Source organism: Falco rusticolus, chromosome 19, assembly GCF_015220075.1.
Source record: "Falco rusticolus isolate bFalRus1 chromosome 19, bFalRus1.pri, whole genome shotgun sequence".
Classification (NCBI taxonomy): Eukaryota; Metazoa; Chordata; class Aves; order Falconiformes; family Falconidae; genus Falco; species Falco rusticolus.
In genome coordinates, this window is record NC_051205.1 from 1,474,148 (window position 1) to 1,499,427 (window position 25,280).

Genomic DNA, 25,280 nt, shown 5'->3' on the forward strand with positions numbered 1-25,280 from the left:
TTTGGCCAGCCCACCTCCTCCCCTGCCTGCGTCTGTGCCCGGGGACCAGCCCAACACGAGTGGTGGCTTGGGGCTCACTCTGCACTGGGGTGGCTTCTGCGGGGAACCTGCGACGGATGGGGTCATTCCCAAATGGCCCTTGTGCTGGTCTGGCGTGCAGGGTGCCACCCTGTGCCCCACAAACACCTTCCTGCTGGGCTGTGGGGTTTAGTGGAACCCCAATGGATGGCAAAGATGTGGCTGGGACTGGGGTGGGGCTCAGGAGCACCTCCAGCACCGATGCCGCAGCGGCCACCACCTCCGTAGCATCAATGCCTATTGTCCCTGGGGTCCTGGTGGCACAGGGGACATGCATGCACTGGCACAGCACCCCTAACCAAGCTCCCAGTCCCCGCATTTTGCTCTCACATCCTGGTGTTGTTGGGAAATGGTGAGATCCCCACCATGGGATGACCCATCCCTGAGCCAGCCGGTGCCCGGTGCCCGTTCCCACACGGTGCTGGGTGGCTGTGCCGGGCCGGGCTGGATGGGGAACCATCACTGTGGCCGGGAAGGAGGCGTTTCCCAGCCCCACGCTGGCCCTGGGCCAGGCTCCGAAATGAGACGCCTTGCACCACACCGCAGCTGGCGGCGCGCAGGGAGCTCCCACTCACACCTCCCCGTGGTATAAAACCCCGGCGTGCCACAGCCCGCGCAGATCCAGGAGAGCCCGTGGAGCAGGTAAGTGGCCCATCTGCCACCACGGGATGGGGGTCTGTGCCCAGGGGTCCCACCGCCCCTCCACACCACCCCTGCTCCCACGCTTGGCTCTGCCACGACTTGCTGCTGAGGCAGGGACGCTCCTGCTGCTGGGACATGTCCCAGCAGCTCACCGCATCCTGGGGCTTCTTCCTCACCCTGCGCTCAGTCCCGGTGCTGAAGGAGGGGAAACTCCCCCCAAGCCGAGAGCTGAGCCTGGCTTTCTTCCCCGCCAGCTCCTCCAGACCCCACCGGAGAAGACAGCCCCCCAGCCTCAGCCACCAAGGATCTACAGACGCCGCGAGGACCAGCATGGGCCAGTGCAACTGCCGCAAGAAGCGCAAGGTGCATGAGCGACACTGCGGCACTGGGAGGGCCGGGACCCCTGGCGTGGTGCGGGGCACAGGGGTGACCCCCCCACGGCCCCATCCCTCAGAGCACAGCCCTGGGGCACGGGGTGACTCAGAGCAGCGCAGCTGGGCCAGCCCAGACTCCAGCAGAGGAGCTGGGGGGGTGTTTCAGGGTTCGGCAACGCTGCCCCAGTGCTGGGCAAGGGGACCTGGTGCTGCAGGCTTGGAGCCGCTTGAAAGCTCAGGGAACTGGGCAGCTTTCTCCAGCTCCTGTGGACTCACCTTTGGGAGCTGCATTCGCTCCTTGCAACCTCTCCAAGGATGCCAACAGCAGGAAGGCTTCTATTTTCCTCGGCTTTCAAATGGGAGGTGCCCAGCCCACTCCCCTTTACACCTGTGGAGGATTTGGCCCCAGCCAGCTGAGCCAGGGCACTGGGCTGAGGCTCTGAAGATTGCTGGGTTCTTCCTAATGGGCATCGCCTGATGTGGTTTAGTAGTGTTTCAAGGGGAAACCACAGATGCTGAGTGATTCACCATCGTTTCCCTTCAAATGCAGCTTTGGCTAATTAGCCCGAGTGGCCGGGGAGCCAAGCGTGTGGGTCAGGCTGGTCTCTGCCCCCCACCCAGCTGGGGGAAGGGGTCTGCAGCCCCGATGGGGAGGGAGAGGGGCTTCTGTCACCGCCAAGCCCCATCCTGGCAGGCGCCCGAGTTGTCCTGGGCACTGACTCATGCCGCCATCCACCGCTTGTGCAAAGGAGAGGAAGAACCAGTCTGGACGGCCGCGGCGGCCCCCGCGCGCCGTGGGTGTAGTGCCTGGAGACGCCGGGGTGGCTGAGCTTCACTGGCCCCGGGCAGGGAGAAGTCCGGGCAAGCAGAGACGGGGGGTGACACGTCTGTGGGGAGAGGTGTCACCTCGAGGTGGAGGGGTATGGCAGCTACAGGGGGTACTGCAGCTAGGCAGAGCCTGTATGGAGGGATGCAACATCTGGGCAGTGGGTTGGATGCAACATCTGGATGGCGGAGTCTTACATCTGCATGGCGTGGTGTCATGTCTGTGTGGAGTGGTCTTGCATCTGTACGGGGGGTGTGTCTCGCATCTGTACAGCGGGGTCTGACATCTGTAGAGGGGGTCTCACACCTGCGCAGTGAGGTGCCACATCTGTGCAGAGGGTCTCACATCTGCACGGTGAGGTCTCACATCAGCTCAGGGGGTCTCACATCGGCACAGAGGGCTGTCGTGTTGATAAGGAGGTTTATCACATCATTGCAGAGGGGTTGAGCATCTGCAGAGAGCACTGGCACAGCTGCTCGGGGAGTGTCCCATCTACTCGGGGGCTTGTCCTCGCCATCTGGGGGATGTCCCATCCACCTGGCGAGGTGTCCCACCGGCGCTCATCCTCTCTTCCCCGTGCAGGACTGCCAGGAGCTCACCGACGTGGAGCGGGCCATCGAGACCGTCATCAACCAGTTCCACTGCTATGCAGTGAAGGGGCAGAAGGAGTATCTGACGCCTAACGAGATGCAGGAGCTGGTGGTACAGAAGCTGCCCCACCTGGGGAAGGTGAGGGCAGAGCCCAGGGATGGGCAGGGGGAGCTGGGGTGGGCACGGGCTGCCTGCGGGACCCTGCCGCCCCATCACCCCGATGCTTTTTTCCACCCCTGCTGCAGTGCGTTGGACCACTGGACGAGAAGATCGAATGCATGGGAGACCCTGACGAAGCCAAGCTGGAGTTCGGAGAGTACTGGGACATGATGGGGGACGCAGCCAAGGGCTGCCGGAGGAAGTAGAGGGTGGTGGGAGACGGGAAGGCGCCCGAGGCCTCAGGCTCTGCACCGAGAAACGTGAGAGGCTGCTGGTCCCGGTGGGATGCGCCTGGGAAAATGCAGCGTTGCCCCTGAGGGGGCTCGTCTCCTCCCCGCGTCCCCAGCCAGGGCAGAGGGATCCCCCTCCCCGGCTCCATCCCTGCCCTCTCTCGACTCTCCTTCCCGTCAGGAAACCTCCCTTCCCATCCCCAGCTCTGGCCCGTGCCGCGGCGGGAGGGACGTGGCAAGGGGGTTCCTGGCTCTGGCTCTGGAGCTGCCTTTCTCCATCCTTTGCTCCAGAGACTTTACCCCCAGAGCTGTCCCACCTCTGGCCCTGAAAACCCTCCAGTTGCAGGTCCCCCAGCCCCAGAGCATCGCAGTGAGAGGGACTTGGCTCCTTTCCCCCCAAATCCCTTGGATGTGCAGGCTCGTCCCCCCGGCCCTGTGCCCTGCCACCCGACGGGAGCCCCTTTGCCACAGTTCTGCCTTCGAGCACCTCGGGGGCCATCCCGGGCTCCAGGCCGGTATCGACACTGCCGCGCATGGCCTGGGTGTATTCCCTGCTCTGCCTCCGGTGCAGGGACTGTGGTGCCCTGCGCCTGCCCAGGTTTCGGGGTGCCACCTGCATGGTGCTCCCCCACCTGCCCCTCTCCAGGGATGCTGGCCCCTGGCTGGCGGCTGGGCTCGGGGCTGGGATGGTGGCGGGTTGTTATCAGCTTGCGTCACTTGCAACCATTTTTGTATAAATTAATAAAGGAAAACACTGGAAAAAAAAATCAGGATGGGGTGACCTCATTTGTCCTTTGTGGGAGAGGGAAAGCAGGGGCAAGGAGGGACAGGGCTGCAGCTACTGCAGCTCAGCATCGCTTGCTGCTGGGTTGCACAGCCCTGCTGGCCTCAGTCCGGAGTGTGCAGGTGCAAGGGATGCTGTGGGTGTGCAAGGGATGCTGCAGATATGCACAGGATGCTGCGGGTGTGCACGGTCTTGTGGGCGTGCATGAGCAGTGTGAGTGTGCGCGGTGCTGCGGTGGCCATGGTGCTGGGGGTGCGTGTGGCACCGTGGGGGTGTGTGGGCACTGCAGGTGTGCACGGTGCTCTGGGTGTGCATGGCACTGAGGGTGTGCATGGGCCTCTGCACATGCCCCATTCCTGGGGTGGTTCCTGCCCTGGGGTCCCCATTGCAGGGTCCCCACAAGCAGAGCCAGGGCCACGTCTCCGGAGCGGGTACCCTGGGGGCTTTGGGCATTTGGCTCTGTGCTGGGATGGAGGGAACTCGGGGGAGACCCCGAAGTCCTGGGCTCAGAAAGACCCAAGAGCCGTGAAACAAGCAGCGAGCTCCCACCTGTGCCAGGAGAGCATGGGATTTCTGTGTAATTACAGCAAATTAGAAAACAGTAAATGCCACAAAGCGGTGGCTCACTGGGATGAAGCAATTAGCTCAGGCACCAAGTGCATGGAGGGTGAATAAATGGCCTTGAGAGGGTGCAGGGCACCTGCTGAGCCCGGTTATCCCCCCGTTCTGCTGCCATCGCGGGACCCTTCCTGCTGAGCTCTGTGTCCCTGAGGTGCCCGTGGGCATCCCTGGAGGTGCGATGGGGACGGGGACCCCAAAAAGGCAGAAGATGCGGGCACCTCAGCAGCACCTGCATCACCTTGCTGGGCTCTGTGCTGTGGAGAAAGAAAGAAAAAAAATAATAAAATGAACAAACCAAAACTGAACCAAACCCCAGAGAAAGATGATAAAATCCGAGGCTGGGCCAGGGTGGCAGGTCCTCCCGGGCTGGCAGCCGGCACGGCAGCACCGACACCGCGGCTCGGCCACAGGCCACCCTCTGTCTCCTCTCACCTTGGGGTGGATTTCACAACGAGAATGACTATTTATTGTTCCTGCCTTGGAAATAAATACATGGAAATTAGGCAGAAAGGTGTGGTGTGCATTTAATTAGAGACAGGAAATGTGTCAAATGGTTGGGGTGATGGGGGGGAAAGGGGAGCCGGGGCTCCTGGATCCTCTTCCCAACACTGGGCTGGGAATGTGCCGTGGGAGTGGGGACTCCTGGGTCCTATTTCTGGTTTGGTGACCGGATCCCCAGCGTGATGGTGTGCTGTCAGGAGGATGGCAATTCCTGTGGCGTGAGCCATCCTCGGTAAGTACCTGTTGTTTCTGGGAAGTCCTCGGAGATGGTAGGAACAGCTCAGCCTGTCACCGACATCCCATCAGAGTATCACCGACAGGGTGGTCGGTGCCCCTCAGTGAGTCAGTGCTGATCACGTGGGCACAGCACCGTGGTGGTGGAAACGCCGAGAAATGCATTTGCCCGTGCCAGGGTGGCTGCTGTGTGCGGGAGCGGTGGCTCCAGGGTATCCACCACATGGTCACCAAAGACCCCCAGAGCCGGGGCTCAGTGTCCCCCTTCTGCAGAGGGTCCCATGGGGCAGAGCTTGTCCACCAGAAGTCAAACTGCTCCTGACCCTTCAGACCCAGAGCTGGTGGGGACCAGGAGAGAGACCATCGGGGTGATCAAAATGGCTGGGAACTGTCTTGTGATGGGTTTGGATGGTACGTGGCTGCTCTGAACACATGCACACGCCCTGGATGCCTTGTAAAAATAAGGGCCTGGATGCGGTTGTGACATCTGCCAGGCACAGGAGAGTAATGAAAACCCATGATTCAGAGGTGAGCTGTTTGCCTGCAGGGTCGGGGAGGGATTCCCACCCTCCTGGGATGTTGCATCAACGACACCAGAGCACCTCGGCCGAGAACGGGTTTGCTTCCTCCCAACTGAGATTAGGAAGAAGCCAGTGGAGAGCTGGTATGACACACATCGTTTTTTCCGGGACGAGAGTTGCAAAGGTCCTCTGAGCAGGTGGCTCCTGCCTGTAATATATCACCACCTACTTTGCATCCTTAAATATGCAGCTCCCCATAATGCCCACATCTAATCTTGGCATCAAATCGCTGTGCCATTGCTCTGGTAGACATGCAGGGGTACAATTTAGTGGGACAATTAATTACGGATGTGACTTTACAAGCACAGCTACCAGCTGAGAAGAGCCTTATCTGTCCCGGTGCATCTAGAGATGGCTGAGCGCTGCATACAGCCCTGCTCGGAGCTGGTGCTTGTGCTTCCAGGGCCCCAGCAATGCACACCAGTCCCTTTTACCCTTGAGAACAAGTGGTTTAAGTTCAAATAAATGATACCCCCCACCTTGGTGGCCAGATCCTGTGCCACACCAGACTCAACTGGCCAGCCTCGCTGGCGGTGCGTGCGTGGGGCAGTTCAGAGCAGGGTGGGTGGGGGGGATGCACCTCAGGATGGAGGAGCCAGGCTTTCTGCTGGTGCACGGCTGGATGGCGGCGCGTTTGTAAACCCTGGGACCAGGCTGGAGTTACATCCTGCCTGGTAAACCACCGCCGCTGGGAGCCCGCCACCCCTCCCCAGTGGTGGGGTCTTTTGAGGTGGCCCCCAAACTCCTGCCGTCACCCCACAGCCATGCAGAGAGCAGCCCCTGGGAGGGAGCTGGAGCCCACCGCGGGTCCCTGCTCGCACCAACCTGTCCAGGTGTTGCAATCGCAGGGAGCCATTTCCCAGGTAAGTCCCAGTCTGGGAACGCCCTGGGAACGTCAGGGAGGGGTGGGATCCTCTTTAAAAGCCCGGCTGGACCCAGCGGTATGGGTGCAAGGTGAGGAGAGAGCGGGTGTAATCAGCTTCCACTGCCCGTGCTGCCAAATAGGTTACAGACAGACACAGCGGGACCCCCCGACGGAGCCAGGTGAGGCTCTGAGCTGGGGACGGGAAAGCTGGCATCGGGACCCTTCGGGTGGATATTTAACCAGGAGCAGCCCTGGAACGTGCTGCTGCAGGTTGGGCGGTGGAAATCCCCTGAGCCCTTTGGCAGCACCGCGCGTGTGGAGCCGGGGTGGAGGGGACCTGCTGAATGAGGGGGGAGCACCGGGGGGAGCCGGGCCAGGGGGCGGGTGGTCTGGCACAGGGCTTGGTAGCATCCATCGGCCTCTGGTGCCTATGGAGAGCCTGGCACAAGGGGTTGCCTCTGGAAAAAGGGCATTTGCCCGGTGCTTTGTGCACGGCAATGCTGGCGCCATGGGCAGGGAGCGCTGGGGCTGTGCCTGGCTGTGGGTCCTGGCTCCGGGCACTGGTGCTGGTGAGTGCGCGAGGAAGAAGAGGGGCAGGGGAGAGAAGAGGTGGGACAGCAGTGGCAGAAGCGGAGCAGCCAGTGAGCCCCGTCCTGCCCATTCCACCCACCCGGTGCCCAGTCCTGCTGCAGCCATGCCGGCATCCCCACATCCCGCTGCGGTGACAGCGTCCCCGTGCCCCAGGCTGGTCCCGGGGGCACGTGGTGGGGCCAGGGTGGAGGCAATGGCGGGGCCACGCGGGCTGTGCTGCGGCAGATGGGCTGGTGCCATGCGTCAGCGGTGAAGGAGCAGCCATGATGCCCTGAGGATGGTCTGGGTGCTGGTGGCAGGGGGCTGGTGGCACTGGCGTGGGGTCTGCCTGTGGGGACCCCAGCGGGTGCAAGGGGTGGGTGTGCAGCGGGTGCTTTTTTCTGCGTGCTGTTGATTACCTTTTGTTGGCAATTAATGGCTCGGCATAAGGAAGGGCTGGAGCTGGAGGTCTCTGGTGAGCAGCTCTCGCGGGGCTGTGCCAGGCACAGCAGTGGGACTGTTCAAAAGCCACACTGGTGCCCAGCACCCTACAAACTGGGGATGGTCCCCGGTCCTGGGATGGTGTGGGCCTGGGCTGCAGCACAGCAAAGGCTCCAGTGGGGACAAAGATGGCTCAGAGGGTACACAGCCATGCCGAGGCACGCAGGGATGAACACGAGAGTGCGGTGAGCCCAGGGCTGAGCCTCGCGTCTCTTGTCACCACCCTGATGTCCCGACGTCCTCGGCCCCGGGGCTGAGTTGGGGAGGATCAGTACAAAGAGAGAGGAGATGTGAGCTAGTTTTGGGACAGCGGGCAGGTCCTGCCTGCTCCTGGGGAGCAGCCAAGCTGCAGACACCCTCCTGGATGATGCCCCCAGAGTGGGGGACAGTGCTGGGCCACCCCTCTGGACTTCATGCTGGCCGGTCTGGTGGCCTCCTCCCAGCCCTGTGCAGCCACCGCTGCCGTGACGGTCGGCATTGTACCCTGGGTTGGTGTAAATCAGTGTGGCTCCAGTGAAATGACGGGGAGCAACGCTCCCCAGCTCACCCCACTCCGGGCCACCGACGGGGCAGGAAAGAGTCAAGGCCGAACAAAGTGACATGGTTTCCGTCCCTGCCTTCTGCATCCTGCCTGGGATGCGGATGCCAGACGCTGTGACGGGGACCATCCTGTTGGGTCCATCCATAGGAAGGAGCTTCCTGGCTTGGGGCAGCCTGGGGACCACGGAGAGAAGGGGGCGACCCCAGGCATCAAGCAGGCAGGCAAGATTGGACCCTGGGGCATGGGGGACGCCCTTGGCTGGGTTTGCGTGGGGCTCGGGCAGGTTCAGACCTGCCCCGCCAGGGTGTTGTTGGAGCCGTGAAGCAAGAGGAGGGCTGGCCGGTAATTCCTGCCCTTGTCCCGCCGCCGCCGCCGCCGCACAGCTCCCAGCCCCATTCCTCCCTAATGAGCCCTGGGAACCAGCGGCCGCGGCCCTGGCACTGCAGAGCCCCGCGGCCCCAGCGCCATAATTGCCACCTCGTCCCACGCGCCAAGGCCACCGCCCTGGGGGGGCAGGTGGGGCGGCTGGCATGGGGCGGGTGCTGCGCCGGGGCAGATGACATGGAGGATTTTTGGGGTGAGCCTGTATGAGCAGCCATGTGGGGAGACAAGCACTCCACACATCGGCACTGCTGGCTTTTTGCCTTTCCATGGGGGCTGCTTTGTGGCTGCCCGGGGGCTTGTGGTGGTCCCAGGGCTGGTGGCGTCAGAGACCATCGTGCACGCACTGAGTGATGGCACTGTGAGATCTGGTGACATGCCGCCTGCCCTTCTACCCCCTGTCCTCCAGCATGGGCATGTGGAGGGTCCCATGGCCCTCATCCCTGACCCCCATCCCCGCAGGTGACCTCAGGCAGCGATGGCAGAATGCACAGAGCTGGAATGGGCCGTCCAGGTGCTGGTGAACAACTTTGACAAGTACTCCAGCCGTCGCTGCTGCTGCAAGAAGCCGCGGCGCATCAGCAAGAAGGATTTCCGCAAGATGCTGAGCTGTGAGCTCAACCACATGCTGACGGTGAGGCTGGGGCGCGCGGGGCCGGGGGACTGGCTCCTCGTACCTGCATGGGTCCCCCCCACCCTGCATCCTGCTTTCCCCACTGCCTCAGCGTGACCAGCTCCACTCTCTCCCCCAGGACACCGGGAACCGTCGAGCGGCTGACAAGCTTATCTGCGACCTGGACGAGAACAAAGACGGGCGCATCAGCTTCGAGGAGTACTGGACCTTGATAGGCGGCATCGCCAGCCCCATCGCCCAAATCATCCGCCAGCAGGAGCAGAGTATCAAGCACACCAAGTAGCCGGCGGCATCCGGACCCTCCCCGGGGCTCAGCACCCCAGGCTCAGCCCCTGCTTCTCCATGGCTCCCCGCTTCTCGCCTCTCCTGCTGCCACACTGATTTACACCCACCCTGAGCCCCCCCTTGTCCCGGGACACCCTGGTCTCCCACGGCTTTGCCGACCGAGCCATGCCAGGGTGCCATCGGGGTGGGACGACCCTGTGGGTGGGAGCTGGGGGGTGCGAGGCCATCACAGCCTCAGGGGGTTCCTCCTTGCCCCACACCATGCCATCCCTGCCCTCACTCTCTCCTGCAAGCCCTGTCCTTGCCAGGCTGCTGGGCAAGAAGCAAAGGGAGAGGCTTCCCCTCATCTAGGAAATGAGTTCTGTCTGTTCTCAGACCTCTGGGACACAGCCCCGCTGGCAGAAACCCCATCACGACCGGGACCCCCTTTCCCCTTGGAGCTCCCCTTCATGTCAGGGGTCTTTTTGGGGAAAGGGTGCCTTTCCCTCTGCCCGAGCTGGTGAAGGGTTTACCTGCCTGCACTGCCTGGTGGCTCTGGTCCTTCGGGCTCAGGGAGTGGTATGGTCCCGTCCGTGGTTATTTATTGCAGCAATAAAGTTTGGAGGAGCAGTGGGTGATGCTGAGGCTCTGCCTTCCCGGGGGGCTGCCCTGCAGCATGCCTGCACCGAGGGGATGTGGGGGGCCAAGAGGGGGGGTGTCTGCCCTGTCGCCCATCACCCACGCAGTCACGACGTGCCCAGCCTTGCAGGGATGTGTTCCCTGGGGCTGATCAAGTCACCACGAGGTGTCAGCAGACACTGTGGCCTCCCAGCACCCCACTGGCCCCACAGCACCCCAAGCTGCTGCCTGAGGCACAGGGTGGGGATGTTGTGGCCACATGTCATGGGGGACCCTCTCCACATCCCCATGCAGGGTCCTGAGCAGCCTGGAACCACAGTCCCACATCTGTGCACCACAAGGGCATGGCCGTCCTAACCTTGGGGTGTTTCGGGGGACCCCAATTCCTTTGCTGCACCTTGGCACATTGCATGACCCCCATCGAGGATGGGGATGGGGAAAAGCTCCGTGCCCCCCCTCATGCTGGGACACCCCGGGCCGGCAGTGCTCGGCGAGGAGCAAGCTGCAGCCTGGCTCATGGCGCCCTGTGACGCCCATGGTGTTGGCAGCAGCCCAAGCCGGCAGCCCTGGCGCCTGCTGGGGATTTTCCACTGGGAGGGGACTTGGCCCTGAGCCTCTGAGCATGGCGGTGGCCCCCCGCGACCCCCTCTCCCACAGCAGGGGTATGTCTGCACCTTGGAGCCGGGACCCCCCATCCCCTTCCAGCCAGCCCCCCTTGCTGACCCTGGTGCTCCCCTCCCCGATGCAGGAGCATCACTGGCTCCTGCCTGTCCCACTGCCCATGCAGCCCACTTTCCCCTGCCCTGCAGCGCCAGGGGTCCCGGGAGAACTGGGGGTGCCCCCATGGGAGATGGAGCAGCAGAGCAGCCGGGCAGGGCTGCGGTTGAGTCACGATGGAGGAATCCCTCTCCGGCGAGGGCAGGGCTCGTGACTCACACCTCTTCTTATGGGGTGAGTAGGGCTTGGCTGGGCACTGCGCCCAGCTGCTCACATGGGATCCCAGCGACGGGAAGCAGGAGGGAACCTCAGGGTGAGGGGCAACCCACCCCCAACCTCTTATTTCTAGACGCAGATCAGCCAGCAGCACATGGAAACAATCCAGGATAAACCCCTCCCCATCACACACTTTCCCACAGGACGCGGGCATCCGGGCTGGTGCTGTGAGCAGTTGCCCCCCCTGTGCTTGTCACATTATTTCCCACCCTGGTGGTGCTGGGAGCAAACGTGGGTGCATGAGGAGCCTGGGGGGCACAGGAGGGGTTGCTGCAGTGTGCCAGTGTCCAGGGGACTGGTGCATTGGAGAGAGTGTTGCACGGGCATCCGCGTGGGCAGGGGGTGGTTTGTGTGCTCATGCGCTCGGCAGCTGCACCCCTGGGTGCTCCTCCTGGAAAGCCCTGGGGCACTTTGCATGACACCATACGGCGGGCAGGGAGGGGGATGCTGTGGGGGTGTGCAACAGGGATGGGGCTGCCAGGCTCCGCAGCTGGCCCCAATTCAGGGAGCTCAAAGCCATGCTCTGGTCCTCGTGCCCCCGGTGGGATCAGCTCCGGGCACTGCACACCAGCTGTTAGCTCAGCCCTAGTGGTGCACCAGCCTTGAGGTCCCGTGTGCCGCGAGATTTGCAAGATTTCAGAAGAGGCCTGAATATGTGTTCCCCCCATCATCCTCTTTGGATGCCAGATCCCTGGGAGAAGGAAGACACGTTTCCTCTGCAACCACCAGAGGCAGAAAGGCTGGCTGTCTTCGAGATGCTCGAGGCCAGGCCACCTTGGGTTTCACCAGACGAGGGTTTACCTTGGCTCCCTCCTCCAAACTAGATGGGCTTTTGCGGATGGATGGTAATGCCACCATAACTGGGGGTTTGCAGGGAAAAGCCAGGTACCCTCCCCTGGGGGCAGCCTCCTGCCAGGATGGCCACCACCCTGGAATGAGCCCTGGCCTCCAACGCTGCCACCTTCCACAAGCGCTCGGGGAAGGAGAGGTACAAGCACCAGCTGAGCAAGGGCGAGCTAAAGGAGCTGCCCAGCCTCATGGGGGCGAGCACGGGGACACTGGGACCGAGCCCCACCAGCGCCACCATGTCTCTCCCCACTGCTGGGGAAGGTGTGGGGCTTGGGGTAGGGCTCGCTCCTCCCTGAAACAGGTTCCCCCCCTCTGCCGAAAACACCCACTGCAGTTGATGCCTACCTGTGCCGTGGCCAGCAAGTGCCGTCCTTGACCCCGCTGATGTTCTGTGCCAGGAACAGCTGGATGAGCACAGCTCCCAGGTGCTGCTGAAGGACCTGGGGGACAAGGACAACATGATGGGCTTCGAGGAGTACGTGGTCATCCTACGCTGTCTCAGCATGGCCTGCAACGACTTCTGCGCTAAGGCTCATGGCCCTGCCAGCAAGCCCCAGCCCATGGTTCGAATAAATCTGCTGTCACCTCCCCAGCCCCACTGTGGAGCCTGTTCATTTGTGTTGGGGTCACTGGGATGGAAGTGCCTGGGACCGTCTGTCTGGGGGAGACTGGGGCCACCCAGAAAGCTGGCAGCTGGGGGGACAGTGCAGTGATGGTTTAAGGGGGATGCGGGCTGGTGACCAGCTTTCTCTGGGGAGCCCCAAGGGTTGTCACAGCGCTTCCCAGTCCATGCGCTCACCCCTTGAACTCATGCCTCTGTCCCCAGACTCCCCAGTAGGGCTGGCAGCTCCTTCCAGCAGCACCCAAACCCACCTACCTCCCTCTAATGGGATCACACAGGTCATTAGGCAAAAATGAGGCGTGGGCGAAACCACCTGTGTGGAGCTGCTGGGAAAGCCTGGAGGCGAGGGGGCTGCACGGGGCACGCTGGGCAGTGCCACCCTGGCTGGGCTATAAATGCCCATCGTGCTCCGGCTGCAGCACCCCGGCTCCTCGCTGCTGCCCAACCTGTGCTGACCCCGGTGAGTCTCTGATCCCCTTCCTCGCGTGTCATCGCCTGTTGTGCAGCGTTGCTCTCCAGCTGCAACTCACCCAGCGGTTGCTGCACCCCAAAATACCTCCCCGAGAGGTGCTGGGGTTGCAGCCACCCCTCTGCAGCATTGCAGAACGATTTGGGCAGGCTGGAGGGGATGGATTCCTGTCACCCCCCCAAGCCTGCCCTGACCCCATCCCTGCTGCTTTGCCCTCCAGGCACGCAGGAGGCTGGCGATGACGTGCCCCCTGGAGCAGGCACTGGCCGTGATGGTCACCACTTTCCACAAGTACTCAGGGAAGGAAGGGGACAAGTACACACTCAGCAAGGCAGAGCTCAAGGAGCTGCTGAACAAGGAGCTGCCCGTCTTTGGGAGCGTAAGTGGCCATGGGGGTGCGTCCCTCAGAGGTGTCCAGGTGTGGGAGGGAGGTGTTGCAGGGGCAGGAGCAAACCACCCTCGGGTCTTTCCACGTAGCATTTCCATGGTGCTAATTGGGGTGAGCTGAGATAGTCGCTGAATTTCCCCAAAGCATGCATGATGGATGCAGCCCACATGTGGCACGTGGAAACCTCGTGCTCCAGGGCAAGCCCTGGGGAAAAGGAGAGGCGAGGCCAGGAGGACTTGTGCTGGAGCATGCTCAGACCGAAAGGAAACTTCTTAGACCCACAGAAATATTTTGATTGGCAAAGAGAATCATGCTCCGATTTCAATTTTTTAATAATTTTTTAACCCTCACTTCCCCTTCTGGCTTGTGGTTTAAACTGGGAGGAGGAAAGAGAAACTTTTTAGCCAAACTTTCTCATGACCGAGAGGCAGTTTTGCTGTAGCCGTGCCAGCATGCCCCAGATCGTAGGTAAGCCACCCGTGTTTCTAAAGGCCACCTCCTTCCACAAGCAAAGAGAAAATCCCCCTCCGAAGCAGAGGGAGGGAAGCCTGGGCTTTCTAGATCCTTCCTTGCAAGCGCCAGGGCTGGGTAGGGAAGCACCTTGCTCATCCGTGCACCCCAAAACCGCTTATACCCACTGCCTGCCTCCCCCTTGCAGAAACAAATGGACGAGGCAGAGTTCAAGAGGCTCATGAATGACCTGGACCACAACAAGGACAGCGAGGTCGACTTCAAGGAGTACGTCTGCTTCCTGGCCTGCATCACCATGGGCTTCAACGAGTTCTTCAAGGACAGCCCCAGCAAGCACCCCCGCAAGAAGTGACACCCCCCCCCCCCCCGCCATTGCCCACCGCATGGCCGTGGGGCTCTCAATAAAAGCTTTTCCAAAGCCTCAGCTTGCGTCCGCGGGGTTTTGTGCACTGCGGGGTAGCGGGCAGCTGGGTGACTCATGCTTTCCTCCAGCTCTGTGGGATTTTCCACAGCGCGATTCAGCCCCCGGAGGCATTTTTTGGAAAAGACTGAGCAAAACAGATCGGCATTGCCTCTGAGCAATGTACCCGGACATCCCCCCCGCTCCCCGATCTGTCCTTGCTGGCTCGGGGGGAGGTTCAGGGCATGTTTAGCTCAAAACCTATGAACTTCCCTGAGCCTGGAGGTCAGCATGACCTGCCCTGGGCAACACGCTGGGTCTGGGAAGAGAAAGCTGGTGCGGAGGAACCAGGCAGCAAGATCCGTGCAAAGAGCAAAAGCCAGAGTGCATCCCCAGTGCCCACAGAGAAGAGCTGTCCGAGACCCTTCCCCCCTGGGATGTGGGGTAGCCCACGCTGAGGGGCTGCATTGGAGAGGGTCAACCTGAGCCCCCTGGATCTACCATGGAGCTGTGGGGCTGCAGGCAAGCGACAGTTTCCTGAGCACATCAACCTGTGATACTGGCTAGGAAGCACGGGGCTCACCCCCCACTCCCCACCCCCTCCCCCCAGCCGCAGCAGCTCCCGGCAGGTCTGGGCTGGTTTGCAGAAGGTGCAGCAGCTGCTCTCCAGCAGCCCCAAAACCCCAGAGGGATCGTCCCTGATTCAATAAGCCCTTACAAAGCCTCTGTGTCATTGCGTGGCAGAGCAGACCCCTGGCAGAACCTGTTCCTGAGACCCCCAGTCCTTCCTGAGCCCCCCCGCCCCGGTCCTCCCAGCATCTCCAAACTTTGCTCTGCCCCTTCCCAGGGTCTTTATAAAGAGCTCCTTGGGGAGCTTCTGCCCCCTCCCAGTATTTTACACCAGTTTGCACTTGCTAACAGGGAGATGAGGTTCAGCCTTGGAGGTTTCTTTTGCCAAAATGATTTTCTTTAAGAAACCCCCAACCCGGGGAGATGCCATGGGGTTTTCAGTGCAGTTTTGCATCCTGCTGGGCATCGGGGCTTCAGCCCCTGCCTCTCACACTCTGGTCCCCCCAGCAGCAGGTGTTGTTGACCCGAGGGGGCTCAGCCAGGCTCGGGGACACTTGGGGGTGTTCCTCAGCCCTTGCACCATGGTGAAGAGCTGGTTTGCCCCACGGTGGGGAGCTGCAAATTGCCATCTCCTGGCTTAGCCCTGTAGCTCCCTGACACATGCCTGGGACACGCAGACACCAAAATAGCGCTCCGTTACACAATGGGGTGTTGTGACGCGCTGCCCTCACAGTTAGGAAACAGAAATTGCTTCTAGTCGAGTTAAAAACAGGAAAAAAAAAACCCCTACCCTCACATAAACCCAGACCCCAGCACGCAACAGCAAAGCCATGGACAAACGCCACTCAGGTTTGTGTGGCTCCAAATATCCCTGGGGGTGCTGCCAAAAGCACCGCCTGCGGCATCTCGCCACGTGCTGGCATCGCTGGCGGCGGTGGGACGAGGTGCCCACCGCCCTTCCTTCATCCCCTGCCCCTAGGGATTCTCCTTGGCCAGGTGGTCCCTGCACAGCCCCGAGGGAACATTTTGCTCTTTCTAATCCAAACCAGCCCCCTTGGCAGTGCAGGATGGGTGGGGGTGGGGTGGGGGGGCAGGGCTGCTCCCGGGGTTTCCTCCCCTCCTTTGCCAGCCAACATCCAGCCAGGCGCTGGATCAGCATTGGTGCCGTCCCATCTGGGTAGCGAGGGAGGTGTCCCAGGCGGGGCTATAAATGCCGTGGCCTGACGCCGGCTCGCCTCCCGCCCTGCCTGTCCTCGGCTGTTTCGTTTGAGCTGTTGGTGAGTTGTTTTTTTCCTACCACGTTCTGCTCCCCCTCACCACCCTAGCCCTCCAGATGCCCTCCAGATGTTGCCGATGGCGCAGCCACCCCACCCCACAGTGGGTCCCCCTGCAGGGGCTTTCCCCTGGGGCTGAGCATGAGGTTCCTGCTGCAGCCCACCAAGCTCGAAGGTGGCATTTAACCTCCAAGGGCTGGAAAAGTGCGTGTGCCCCTTCTGTGCCTGGCTCCGGCAGGAGGGGGCTGCTGCCTCCCCCCACATTCTTCCTTCTGCCATGGAATTTTTGGAGCTTTTCTGCTCAGCACCGGTGTCAGATGGCAACACCCAGCCTGGCTGCTAGTGGGAGGGTGAGACTGGGGAGGAAACGGTGATGCATCCCGGTGTGTGCTCAGGAGTGGGGCGCCAGAGCAGCCTGCAGGGTCTGGGGGGCTGGGTGAGACCGTTGGCCCCCTAGCGTGGGGGTGCCTGGGGATGCTGAACTCTGCTCTCACCCACTTTCGCGGTTGGTGCCTCCAGGCTTGCTGGCATCCCTCATGGCGTGTCCCCTGGAGCAGGCGCTGGCTGTGATTGTCTCCACCTTCCACAAGTACTCGGGGAAGGAGGGGGATAAGTACAAGCTCAGCAAGCAGGAGCTCAAGGAGATGCTCACAAAGGAGCTGCCCAGCTTCAGCGTAAGTGTGGGGCAGGGGGTGCCACATCCAATGGGCGATGCTGGGACTCAGGGATGTGACCCTTGATGCAAATCCCCATTTTAACCCCCCTCTTGCCCCGGGCAGAGACAAACCAGTGAGGCCAGCTTACAGCAGCTCATGCGCAACCTGGACAGCAACAGCGACAGTGAGGTGGACTTCCAAGAATACGTGACCTTCCTGGCCTGCATGGCCATGATGTGCAATGACTTCTTCCAGGACTACCCTGACAAGATGCCACACAAGAAGTGAGCCTGGGGCACCGGCTCTGGGCTACGTCACTACCCCCACGACCCTCCTGCTGTCTTCCCAATGCTCTTTCAATAAAGGTTGTTTTAAAAAGTCCTCTGTGTGATTTCCCATGGGGGGTTTCTCTCCCCAGGAACAGGGGGGCTGTCACACCAGGGAAGACCCACGTTGCAGGTACCAGCTGACGAGTGAGAGCAAAGGCGATTCTGAGCCGGGGTTTGCTGCAGCGTGGGCACAGCATCCCTGAGCCCTGGTAAAGCACCCGCTGGGCCGATCCTGCCGGCCACGTTAGTGTGAGTCAGCGGCCGGCTCTGCCTGGCAGCACCCTGCCCTGCAGCCCCGATAACCGCTTCGTGGCCGTGCAAGGCGAGGCAGGAGCTTTCACAAGGATTAATCCCTCCCACCAGCGCCGTGATAACAGTGACAGGTTAACAGCTTTTTTTTTTTAAACCATAATTAAGCTCAGAGGGGGTCAGCATCTGTCCCGCCACCTGCAGGACCCTTGTCCCTTCCCCACCCCAAGCAAATCCTTGCTGAGCAGGGTTTTGTTTGCGTTCCTGCTCGGGGTGGGGTTATGGTGTGCAGAGGAGTGACTTACCCCCCCGCCCCCCAGCCGTCCTGGGCCGCCACCACGGGAGGACTCAGCCCTTGGCTATAAACCGAGGAGCCACGCAGCCACAGCCCTCCCCACACCGGAGCCTGCCCCGCTCAGTTTGTAAGTCTCCATTCCCCACCCCCCCCGACCCCCCTTTCCCCCCCTCACTGAACAGCTGCGGCCACCCTGGGCTTGCATGGCAGGCTCCAGATGTGCAGCATACCCCTTCCAGATGTGGATGCCTCCCCCGCCTCACCCCCCCCCGGGAGCTGGACCTTCATCAGTCGGCTGGGGGCTGCTGCTGGAGGCACCGGCGAGCAGAGATGCCCTGAAGGCTTTGAGCTCAGCCTTGCCCCCTCGACAGCCCCGTTGGGAGGTGGCTGGGAGCCACATCTGGCTGCGCCCCGTGAATCACCCTGCAGCCACCGGCCCCAGCTGATGCAACACCCCCGGGGGGCACGACGGTGGGGATGCGGGGCAGCCCCCTGCCTGCTCAGGGCTGTACCCTGGGGGCTGTGCTAAGCTGGGTCTGCAGGGGCTTTGCCCCAGGGCTGGACCAGCTTATGTCTGCTCGCTGAGCTGCCCACAGCTGTGGCAGGGACTAGACCTGGACCATAAAAAAGATGAGGAAGTGAATTCCAGGAGTATGTCACCTTCCTGGGGACCCTGGCCACGATCTACTGATTCTACACTGAAGGAATGCAAAATGTAGAGCTGGGCCAGCCAGTGGGGCAGGGTCCCCAGGGGCCTTTCAAGATCCTTTTGTAAAGTTTTTTGAAATCTCCTGTTATAAAGTTTTGTTACTAGGAACACAGCAATATTTGAACCTTAAATAAATTAAAACCTTATGGATGGCACTGTTGTTTTTTTCCTGCTGGGATGGGCAGGAGGGATTCAGCAAGAGAGTCAGAGCTCATGTCCCCACAGAGGTATCCTTCTGGGTGCTGGTGATGCTCTGCCTGGGACTCCCACCCAGGCACAGCACCCTTGGCTTTGCAAGGGTTGGTTTGGCAGGAAATTGGGGTTGAAGCTCATCCCCCTGCTCCCTGAAATGAAGGGCATAGGGGTTGTTCCATGAACGTTAGCTTTTGAGATCCAGCCCTCAGCCAAACATCAATATTAAGAAAAAAAAAAAAAGTGTCCATCCTTCCAGGCTCGGTGAAACAGCTGAGAATGTGGCTGCACCGCACTTGCATCCCAGAGGCAGGTGAAAGGGACCCCCCCTAAAGCCCTCAGCTCTTTTTATGTCCGACCTGTGAACATTTGAAGCTGGCACGGTGCTGTTCATAAGCATCCCAGCCTGCCACATCCATCCACACCCTGTCACCGCCCTGCTGCCGTGCCCTGGGGGCGGCACTGGCTCCATCCCTGGGGCACCATCGCTGCCAGCCCCACAGCTACACCCAGCCACGAGCAGATGTCAACAGCCCAGGGTGCTGCTTGCCCCCGAGTGTGGGCTGCCGCAGCACAGCAGCCGTGCCACAAGGCAGGGCATGTACCAGGAGCTCCCGCTGCGTGGGCAAGTGGCTTCCCTGGCAGGTTGGGCAGCAAACAGCAGCGTGAGGACCCACTGCTCACTTGTGTCTCCTCCCACCTTCCCACATCACACACGCACACCCCTTCACACCTCCCCACACGTGTCCCGTCACATCTTGCCAACGGTGCACCTATGTCCTGCCGATCAGCCCTGCGCGGCTCCCTTTCCCGGAGAGGGTGTGCCCACCTCCATCACACAATCTGTCCCTTTGTTTCACTCTTTTGCAATTTAGGCTTTTTTTTTGGCACAGATCCTTCACACTCCGGGATTAGGAGGCTGACAGGGTGATGTATCACCACCTCTGTCCTCATCTCCTAAAAGGCTTAATGGCCAGTGCAGGGTTTTTGCTGTGCCCATCCCACCAAGCGTGGATTTGGGCACAGGCTCCTCACCAGCCCCCCCCAACCATCTTTCCCCCAGCACACACAGGGCTTAGCAGCCCTGGGAACACCACAGGGTCTCCCGCATGTGGTGGCATCCCCCCAACACTGGGAACAGGCAGCAATTGCCAGTGCCCTCGGTTATCATCAGGCAGGAATTACAGCTGCCAGGAAATGTCACCTCCTAAAACTGGCTGGCAGCTTTCCGGGATCCTGGCCTGCCCGGATTTGTAACTTTTAGCTTTGCTCCCTGGCTAGCTGTTAATAAACAATTCCGGAGAAATGCTGCTCATGATTCTGGAGGGGTTGACAGGGGGGTGGGATGCACTGGCCATCCCCCAGCACCTGTGCAGTGATGTGCTGTGGGAAGATGCCCCACCTTGCACCAAATTCAGCAGCATCAGGGCAGATACAGGAGCGACAAACCACATACCCCATTGGCAAAAAACCTAGCATCATCCCACTGGAGACCCTCACCCAGTACCTTTTGTGCGATCTGGAAAAATTCCATTATCTCTGCAAAGACCCCCGCATTCTGCAGGAATGTCCCGGCTCCTGGGAAAGCCCCTGTGCTGTCAGTGACCCATGATGCTGGTTCCCTGCAAGTGTCTCTTTTGGTGTTTCCTTGTTTTGCCCTGATGAGTTTGGTGTGTCCCCTCCCTCTATAACACTGGGAGCAGCCAGTTCCTGGAGCCAGGCAAGAAATAGCCACCTGGGTGTGCTACCTAGCCTTGCACAATTCCCGGGGTTATTGCCCCGAAGGAAATTTGAGGGTGTCACAAATCATAGCTCAGAGAGAGTATAAAAGAGACTTCACCTCCACCGCGCCATCACTGCTCCTGCCCGCTCCCATCCTCCCGATTGCCATCTGCAGAAGTCAGCCCCAGCGCTGCTCATAGGTAAGCAGGTCCCTGCTGAACGGTGAGTTCAGGCTTTGTGCCACCGGGATGAGCCCAAGGCTGACCACGGCTGGGGCTTCTGGAGGAGAAGGCAGTCCTTCTTCCCCAAGGGGGTTAATGTTTTGCTGTCTGTCCCTTCCTAGCAAGATGAAGACTGACCTGGAACTCGCCTTGGAGTGCGCCATCAACATCTACCACCAGTACGCCATCAAGTACCCCATAGATGACTACCTGAGCAAGACTGAGTTCTCAGAGCTGCTGAAGGAGACTGCCAAGCCCTTCCTCCGCAACACCATGCCGGTAAGAGCAGAGTGTGGCCCAGCTCTCCCAACACTGACCAGAACTTGCAGGAGCGGTGGCCTCTTTGGGGCACAGGGGTGGTTGTGAGCCTCCCAAAAGGGTGGGAAGTTTTTTTTCTAGGGTTTTCCTGAAACCGTGCAATCCTTACTGGATGAGCCTCATGCTGTAGCTTTGGGCTGGTAGGGTGACCCTGAACCCCACTGTGCTTCTGGCTGATCTTTCTCATGTTTTTCCTGCTGCAGCCTGACATGACCGTTGATGACTACATAAGCAAACTCTTTGCCAGAGCAGACCACAACCATGACGGTCGCCTGAAGTTCACAGAGTTCCTGACCACACTGAATCTTGTAGTCATTGATGCCCACAATAGGTCCCACCAGCATCACAGGAGCCGGGACCAGCACTCTGGTCATGGTCATGACCATGCCTAAGACCAGGGCCATGGTCCCTGCAAGCCAAGCAGTTCCCAGGGTGACTGTGCCCATGGGATTGTGCTCTTCCAGCAACATCATCCCGTCTGTTTGTCCACAAGCACAAACCTGTAACCAAAGCTTTGTCATCTGCTTCTGCCTATAGCATTGAAATAAAATTTCTTTCTTCAAGCACCAAATGCATCTGTATTATGTGTCCTGCTGTCTCCAGGGAGGGTGCAACATGCACCCAGCCTGTGGATGTGGGGGGGCAAACACAGTGGTTTTTTTTTTTTTTATATATATATATAAAATATATATAAAGCGCCTATCACCATACTGGGAGACAGAAGGTGGCATGGGGGGGACCCTGACCCCTGGGGGGTCCCAGGACAACAGCACTACTGGGTGCTAGCTGAGCAGCACAGGCTGCCTGGGCTGCCCATCTTGAAACACGTCACCCCTTGGTACACTCCTTCACTGCTGCCTTCCCCAGGCTCAGCAGGTTCCCTGCGCTGGGTGGCTGACCCCAGCACCCTTCACCCCAGCAGATGATGGGGCATGTAGCACCTCATCACACTGCAGAGGTTTCCAGGTAGGGGCAGCCGGTGGCTGTGCAACAGCATCCTCAGCCCTGGACCTCCTGGCCCCTCTCAGCACCTGCTCCAGGACATGCTGGGGTGAAGCACAACCTGGAGCTGCTTCCCCAGGTGGCTGCCAAGACCCAGCTCTGGAGCTGGGGGTGCACACAACACTTTTGCAATGCACAAAGCAACCAGCGCTCGTCTTGCAAGCCCCAACACAGAAAAGAAGGTGGCTGAGAGGCTCCTGAGAGCTGGTCTTAACTCTGCACAATAAAGTTGGATGTTTTTTTAGCGTGGGGCAACAACCTCCAGATCACTCCAGATTCACAAGCCACTGCAGGCTCCCGGCGAAGCAGATACATGAGCAGAAAAGAGCTCCTGGGTCTGTCAGTGACTGTTCACTGAGTGGGAAACCCTCAGGCTGAGGAGGCTCTGTCATTTCCAACATCAGCTGAAACCAGAAGCCTGTCCCATGTGAAACAGAGCCACAAAGGGAAGCACGGGGCTATGGCGTGGTTATTCACACTTGGTGACACAAGCGATCACTCGGGCTCCACAATTTATCCCACAAGGGGGAGCAGCCCTTGTCCCCCAGAGGCAGGCATCGTTCACTGTCCTGCCAGGGCACCCGAGTGTCACTCTGACATCGTTCCCCTTGTGGGACTGGCATTGCGAGGTGCCCCCTCATTTTGGGGAACCTGGGTGGGAAAGGTGGGAATTCAGAGTTCACAGGGCTGTCTGGTGCTACGCAAGCACACGGGGCAAAAATCCAGCCTTGGCCAATGCCTTGCAAGGCCAACTGCGGAATGAGGGTGCAGCTTCAGATTGTTGACAGTCCCTAATGAGCAGAGGAGGAAAACAAAAAAAAGCAATGAAGTGAGTCAGGGATACCAGAATAAAACTCATGCAGCAATTCTTGATACTGCTCCCGGGTCACGTAAGAAGCATCTTCAAACAGGAATGGTTACTCTTCTGTTTTTCTGTTCCTACCCTCTTCCTGGAATCTATTGTCTTGTTTTTTCAGCTTTTTAAAGTTTCTTCATTCTTCCAGTACCTGTTCTACTAACACAGGGTGGGTGGCACACAGAGGTGAATTGCCAAAAACTTGCTAGGTAATGCTCAAGTCAGTAAAGACCTTGATCTCAGATTTTCTTCTTCCTTCACGCCCAGTTTCCTCCACAAAGTTTCTGGAGCAAGAGGAAAGGTCTGCTACAAGTGATGTGAAAATAGTAAATGATGGAAAATACTCTCTGAAACAGTGAAAAGGCGGATGCTGCCTTCATCTCTGCTAGTGTTCCACCAGTTGGTATTGTAGAAAACAAAACAGATCACGTTAAAGACAACCAAAGGCCAAAGTTATCCACATCTCCGAAACAACCCATCTGCCTCCTACACCAGCACAATTTGCATTTTCAGCAAAATTTGCAAAGTTTGGGCAAGTTTCACCAAGACGGACTTTGCCTTTAGACTCGTGTTGTGGCGTGACGGCACATCCAGCATTTCCCCCACTGCTCGCCCAGCACACGAGCGGCTCAGCGCTGTCAGGGTGACAGTGGGGTGGAAGGACAGCATTTCCAAAGCCTGGTGGGTGCAACCAGGAACTATGTGCAGAGGTATGAAGCAGGGAAGGGTTCAGAGGTTCCCACCTTGCAATTTCCAGCTACGGGAAACACTAACTCAAGCTGTTGCTTGCAGCAGGTGTGTCACTGTCTCTGATGAAAGAGGACCTCAGACATGTATAAAAAGGGCTGCCCAGGCTTTTGGATCACTACAACTGACCCATCCTCCGCAAACCCTCCGTGGAGACAAGGGTAAGTACCACGGCAATGATTTTTGCAGGAAATAAGATGAGGGAGAAGCAATTTTGAATGTGGCACTTCATGCCATGTCTGTTTTATTCCGGGGTGATGCTTTCTACTTGGGGCAGCGGAGGAGGTTGGTTTTGCCTACAAGACAAGTATAAATTAATGGCATTGCTGTGCCATCTTTAGTAGAGGTGTGATCGTTTCTACTGGCAAGGAGAGCGCCCTTTGGGGGTGTCACCCAGCAGAGAGCAGGGTCTCAGTATCTGCAGTGAAAAGGGTTTGCAGCCCAAAGAGGAGGTTCACAAAGAGAAGGAGGTCAGGTAGAGGCTGCAGTGGAACCCACAGCTGAACTGTGCTTCCTGCCTTACTTGTTGTCAGTGGCGCGGTACAGATCGGCGACTGCAGCCTGATGGGTTTCTCTAACATGCCTGACAAATGCCTCCAGGTCCGTCAGAACAAGCTGCTTCTTGGGCAAAGCTGAAACTGGAGGCGGTTAGGTGATGCCGTAAAACAGCAATATTCCTAAAGCCACTTATTACCTGCTTTGTGCCGAGGAGCCGCCAACTGCCCCCGGGCATGCCGGGTGCTGCTGGCTTGCTCAGCCCCAGTGAGATAAGGCTCCTGGTGTGGGTCTGCCGCTAGGCTGAGGGCCCAAGAGCATGACATGGGGTGCCTGATTTTTGATGCATCTCATGGCTTTGAGGTTTCTCCACAGTTTCTGCAGGTACCTCAAGAGCTCAGCCATGTCTGTGAGCTCCCACACCACAACCACCTGTAACGAGACTGGGAAGTTGCCTGGAAACTGCACCCTGGAGGCAGCCCTGAAAACCATTGTGGATGTCTACCACCGTTACAGCATCCGGGAGGGCCAGCTTGACCTCCTCAACTTCAATGACTTCAAGACGCTGCTGACTGAGCAGGCACCAACCTTCCTGCAAGCTTGCGTGAGTGCCATGGGAACAGTGTTGTGGTCCTTGGAGGAATGTTCTCCTCAGGGAGGCGGAGGTTGCCTCCAGGGATGCTCCTGGGGGAATGGGGTGCAGTCTCCACTGCAGCTGTGGTCCATAGAGTGGGTTTCTGTGATCAGACCCAGCTCATCCATGTGCTGTGGGGTTACCCATGCCCACCCCTCCTGCCACTGCAGGAGTACTGAGTGGCCAAAGGGGCTTGGGACAAGATGCCCTCCATCTGGGGTTTTAACTAGGGGCTAACTGCAAGGTGGGAGAGGGTCACAATGGTCCTGCAGCTTCCAAAAACTTCCCAGGGCATGCAAGAATGAAGCTGGCTCTGTTTCCACCAGTGGATGTGCAGCCCAGGGAGGGGGCATGCTAACACATGTCCTGTCCCCCAATTCCAGGGCAGGAACCGTGCTGGCTACTTGCAGAGTCTCTTCAATGAGACAGACTTAAATAAGGACAGCGAGCTGACTTTCAAGGAGTTCACCATCGTCTTGGCCAAGGTGACTGATGATGCCCATCGCATCAGCCACAAGGATGACCGCTGTGGACCAGACAAGGATTGAGCCTTGAGGCACGAGCAGCAAAAAACTCAGACGGGGTTGCTTGTAGGAACTAGGCTCTGGCTGCTTTCTGTCTGCTTGAATCACTCATGCTTGTGAGACAATAAAGCATCGCTTGAAGTTCACCGAGTCTTTCCTATTTCAGCACTCCCTCTGGCATCCATCTCATGGATGTGAAGAATGCTGGACCGGTGGGCTATGAGGGTATTAATGGCCAAAAGACCAGTGCAAGACAGTCCTTGAGCTCTGCAAGGGTTT

The 25,280-nt window shown here is 59.4% G+C and overlaps 6 protein-coding genes across 8 annotated transcripts; all 6 read left to right on the top strand.

Moving 5' to 3' along the window:
* The first annotated feature begins 81 nt into the window (after window positions 1-81).
* On the top strand, window positions 82-3,653 carry LOC119140138 (protein S100-A14-like). Of its 2 annotated transcripts, XM_037371216.1 has the most exons (4): window positions 82-720; window positions 975-1,083; window positions 2,503-2,649; window positions 2,757-3,653. In XM_037371216.1, the coding sequence occupies exons 2-4, from the start codon at window positions 1,051-1,053 to the stop codon at window positions 2,874-2,876; spliced, it is 300 nt and encodes a 99-aa protein (XP_037227113.1). In that variant the 5' UTR covers window positions 82-720; window positions 975-1,050; the 3' UTR covers window positions 2,877-3,653. The 2 variants fall into 2 exon arrangements, with proteins under 2 accessions (XP_037227113.1, XP_037227112.1); XM_037371215.1 differs by having other exon boundaries at window positions 82-1,083.
* A 2,902-nt stretch (window positions 3,654-6,555) lies between these two features.
* S100A16 (S100 calcium binding protein A16) lies at window positions 6,556-10,010 on the top strand. Of its 2 annotated transcripts, none has more exons than XM_037371341.1 (3): window positions 6,556-6,665; window positions 8,942-9,113; window positions 9,232-10,010. In XM_037371341.1, exons 2-3 carry the CDS (start codon window positions 8,958-8,960, stop codon window positions 9,394-9,396), a joined length of 321 nt encoding a protein of 106 aa, XP_037227238.1. In that variant the 5' UTR covers window positions 6,556-6,665; window positions 8,942-8,957; the 3' UTR covers window positions 9,397-10,010. The 2 variants fall into 2 exon arrangements, with proteins under 2 accessions (XP_037227238.1, XP_037227237.1); XM_037371340.1 differs by lacking the exon at window positions 6,556-6,665 and adding an exon at window positions 8,182-8,319.
* Window positions 10,011-13,187: 3,177 nt separating this feature from the next.
* LOC119159351 (protein S100-A4-like) lies at window positions 13,188-14,169 on the top strand. Its single transcript, XM_037412082.1, has 2 exons — window positions 13,188-13,328; window positions 13,996-14,169. Exons 1-2 carry the CDS (start codon window positions 13,188-13,190, stop codon window positions 14,158-14,160), a joined length of 306 nt encoding a protein of 101 aa, XP_037267979.1. The 3' UTR covers window positions 14,161-14,169.
* Window positions 14,170-15,922: 1,753 nt separating this feature from the next.
* Window positions 15,923-17,088, top strand: LOC119159350 (protein S100-A4-like). The gene is made up of 3 exons (XM_037412081.1): window positions 15,923-16,055; window positions 16,572-16,726; window positions 16,832-17,088. The coding sequence occupies exons 2-3, from the start codon at window positions 16,589-16,591 to the stop codon at window positions 16,994-16,996; spliced, it is 303 nt and encodes a 100-aa protein (XP_037267978.1). The 5' UTR covers window positions 15,923-16,055; window positions 16,572-16,588; the 3' UTR covers window positions 16,997-17,088.
* Window positions 17,089-17,597: 509 nt separating this feature from the next.
* On the top strand, window positions 17,598-21,253 carry LOC119140123 (protein S100-A7-like). The gene is made up of 3 exons (XM_037371187.1): window positions 17,598-17,708; window positions 20,548-20,704; window positions 20,947-21,253. The coding sequence occupies exons 2-3, from the start codon at window positions 20,552-20,554 to the stop codon at window positions 21,133-21,135; spliced, it is 342 nt and encodes a 113-aa protein (XP_037227084.1). The 5' UTR covers window positions 17,598-17,708; window positions 20,548-20,551; the 3' UTR covers window positions 21,136-21,253.
* Window positions 21,254-24,229: 2,976 nt separating this feature from the next.
* LOC119159257 (protein S100-A8-like) lies at window positions 24,230-25,066 on the top strand. The gene is made up of 2 exons (XM_037411924.1): window positions 24,230-24,447; window positions 24,861-25,066. Exons 1-2 carry the CDS (start codon window positions 24,247-24,249, stop codon window positions 25,023-25,025), a joined length of 366 nt encoding a protein of 121 aa, XP_037267821.1. The 5' UTR covers window positions 24,230-24,246; the 3' UTR covers window positions 25,026-25,066.
* The last annotated feature ends 214 nt before the right edge of the window (window positions 25,067-25,280 follow it).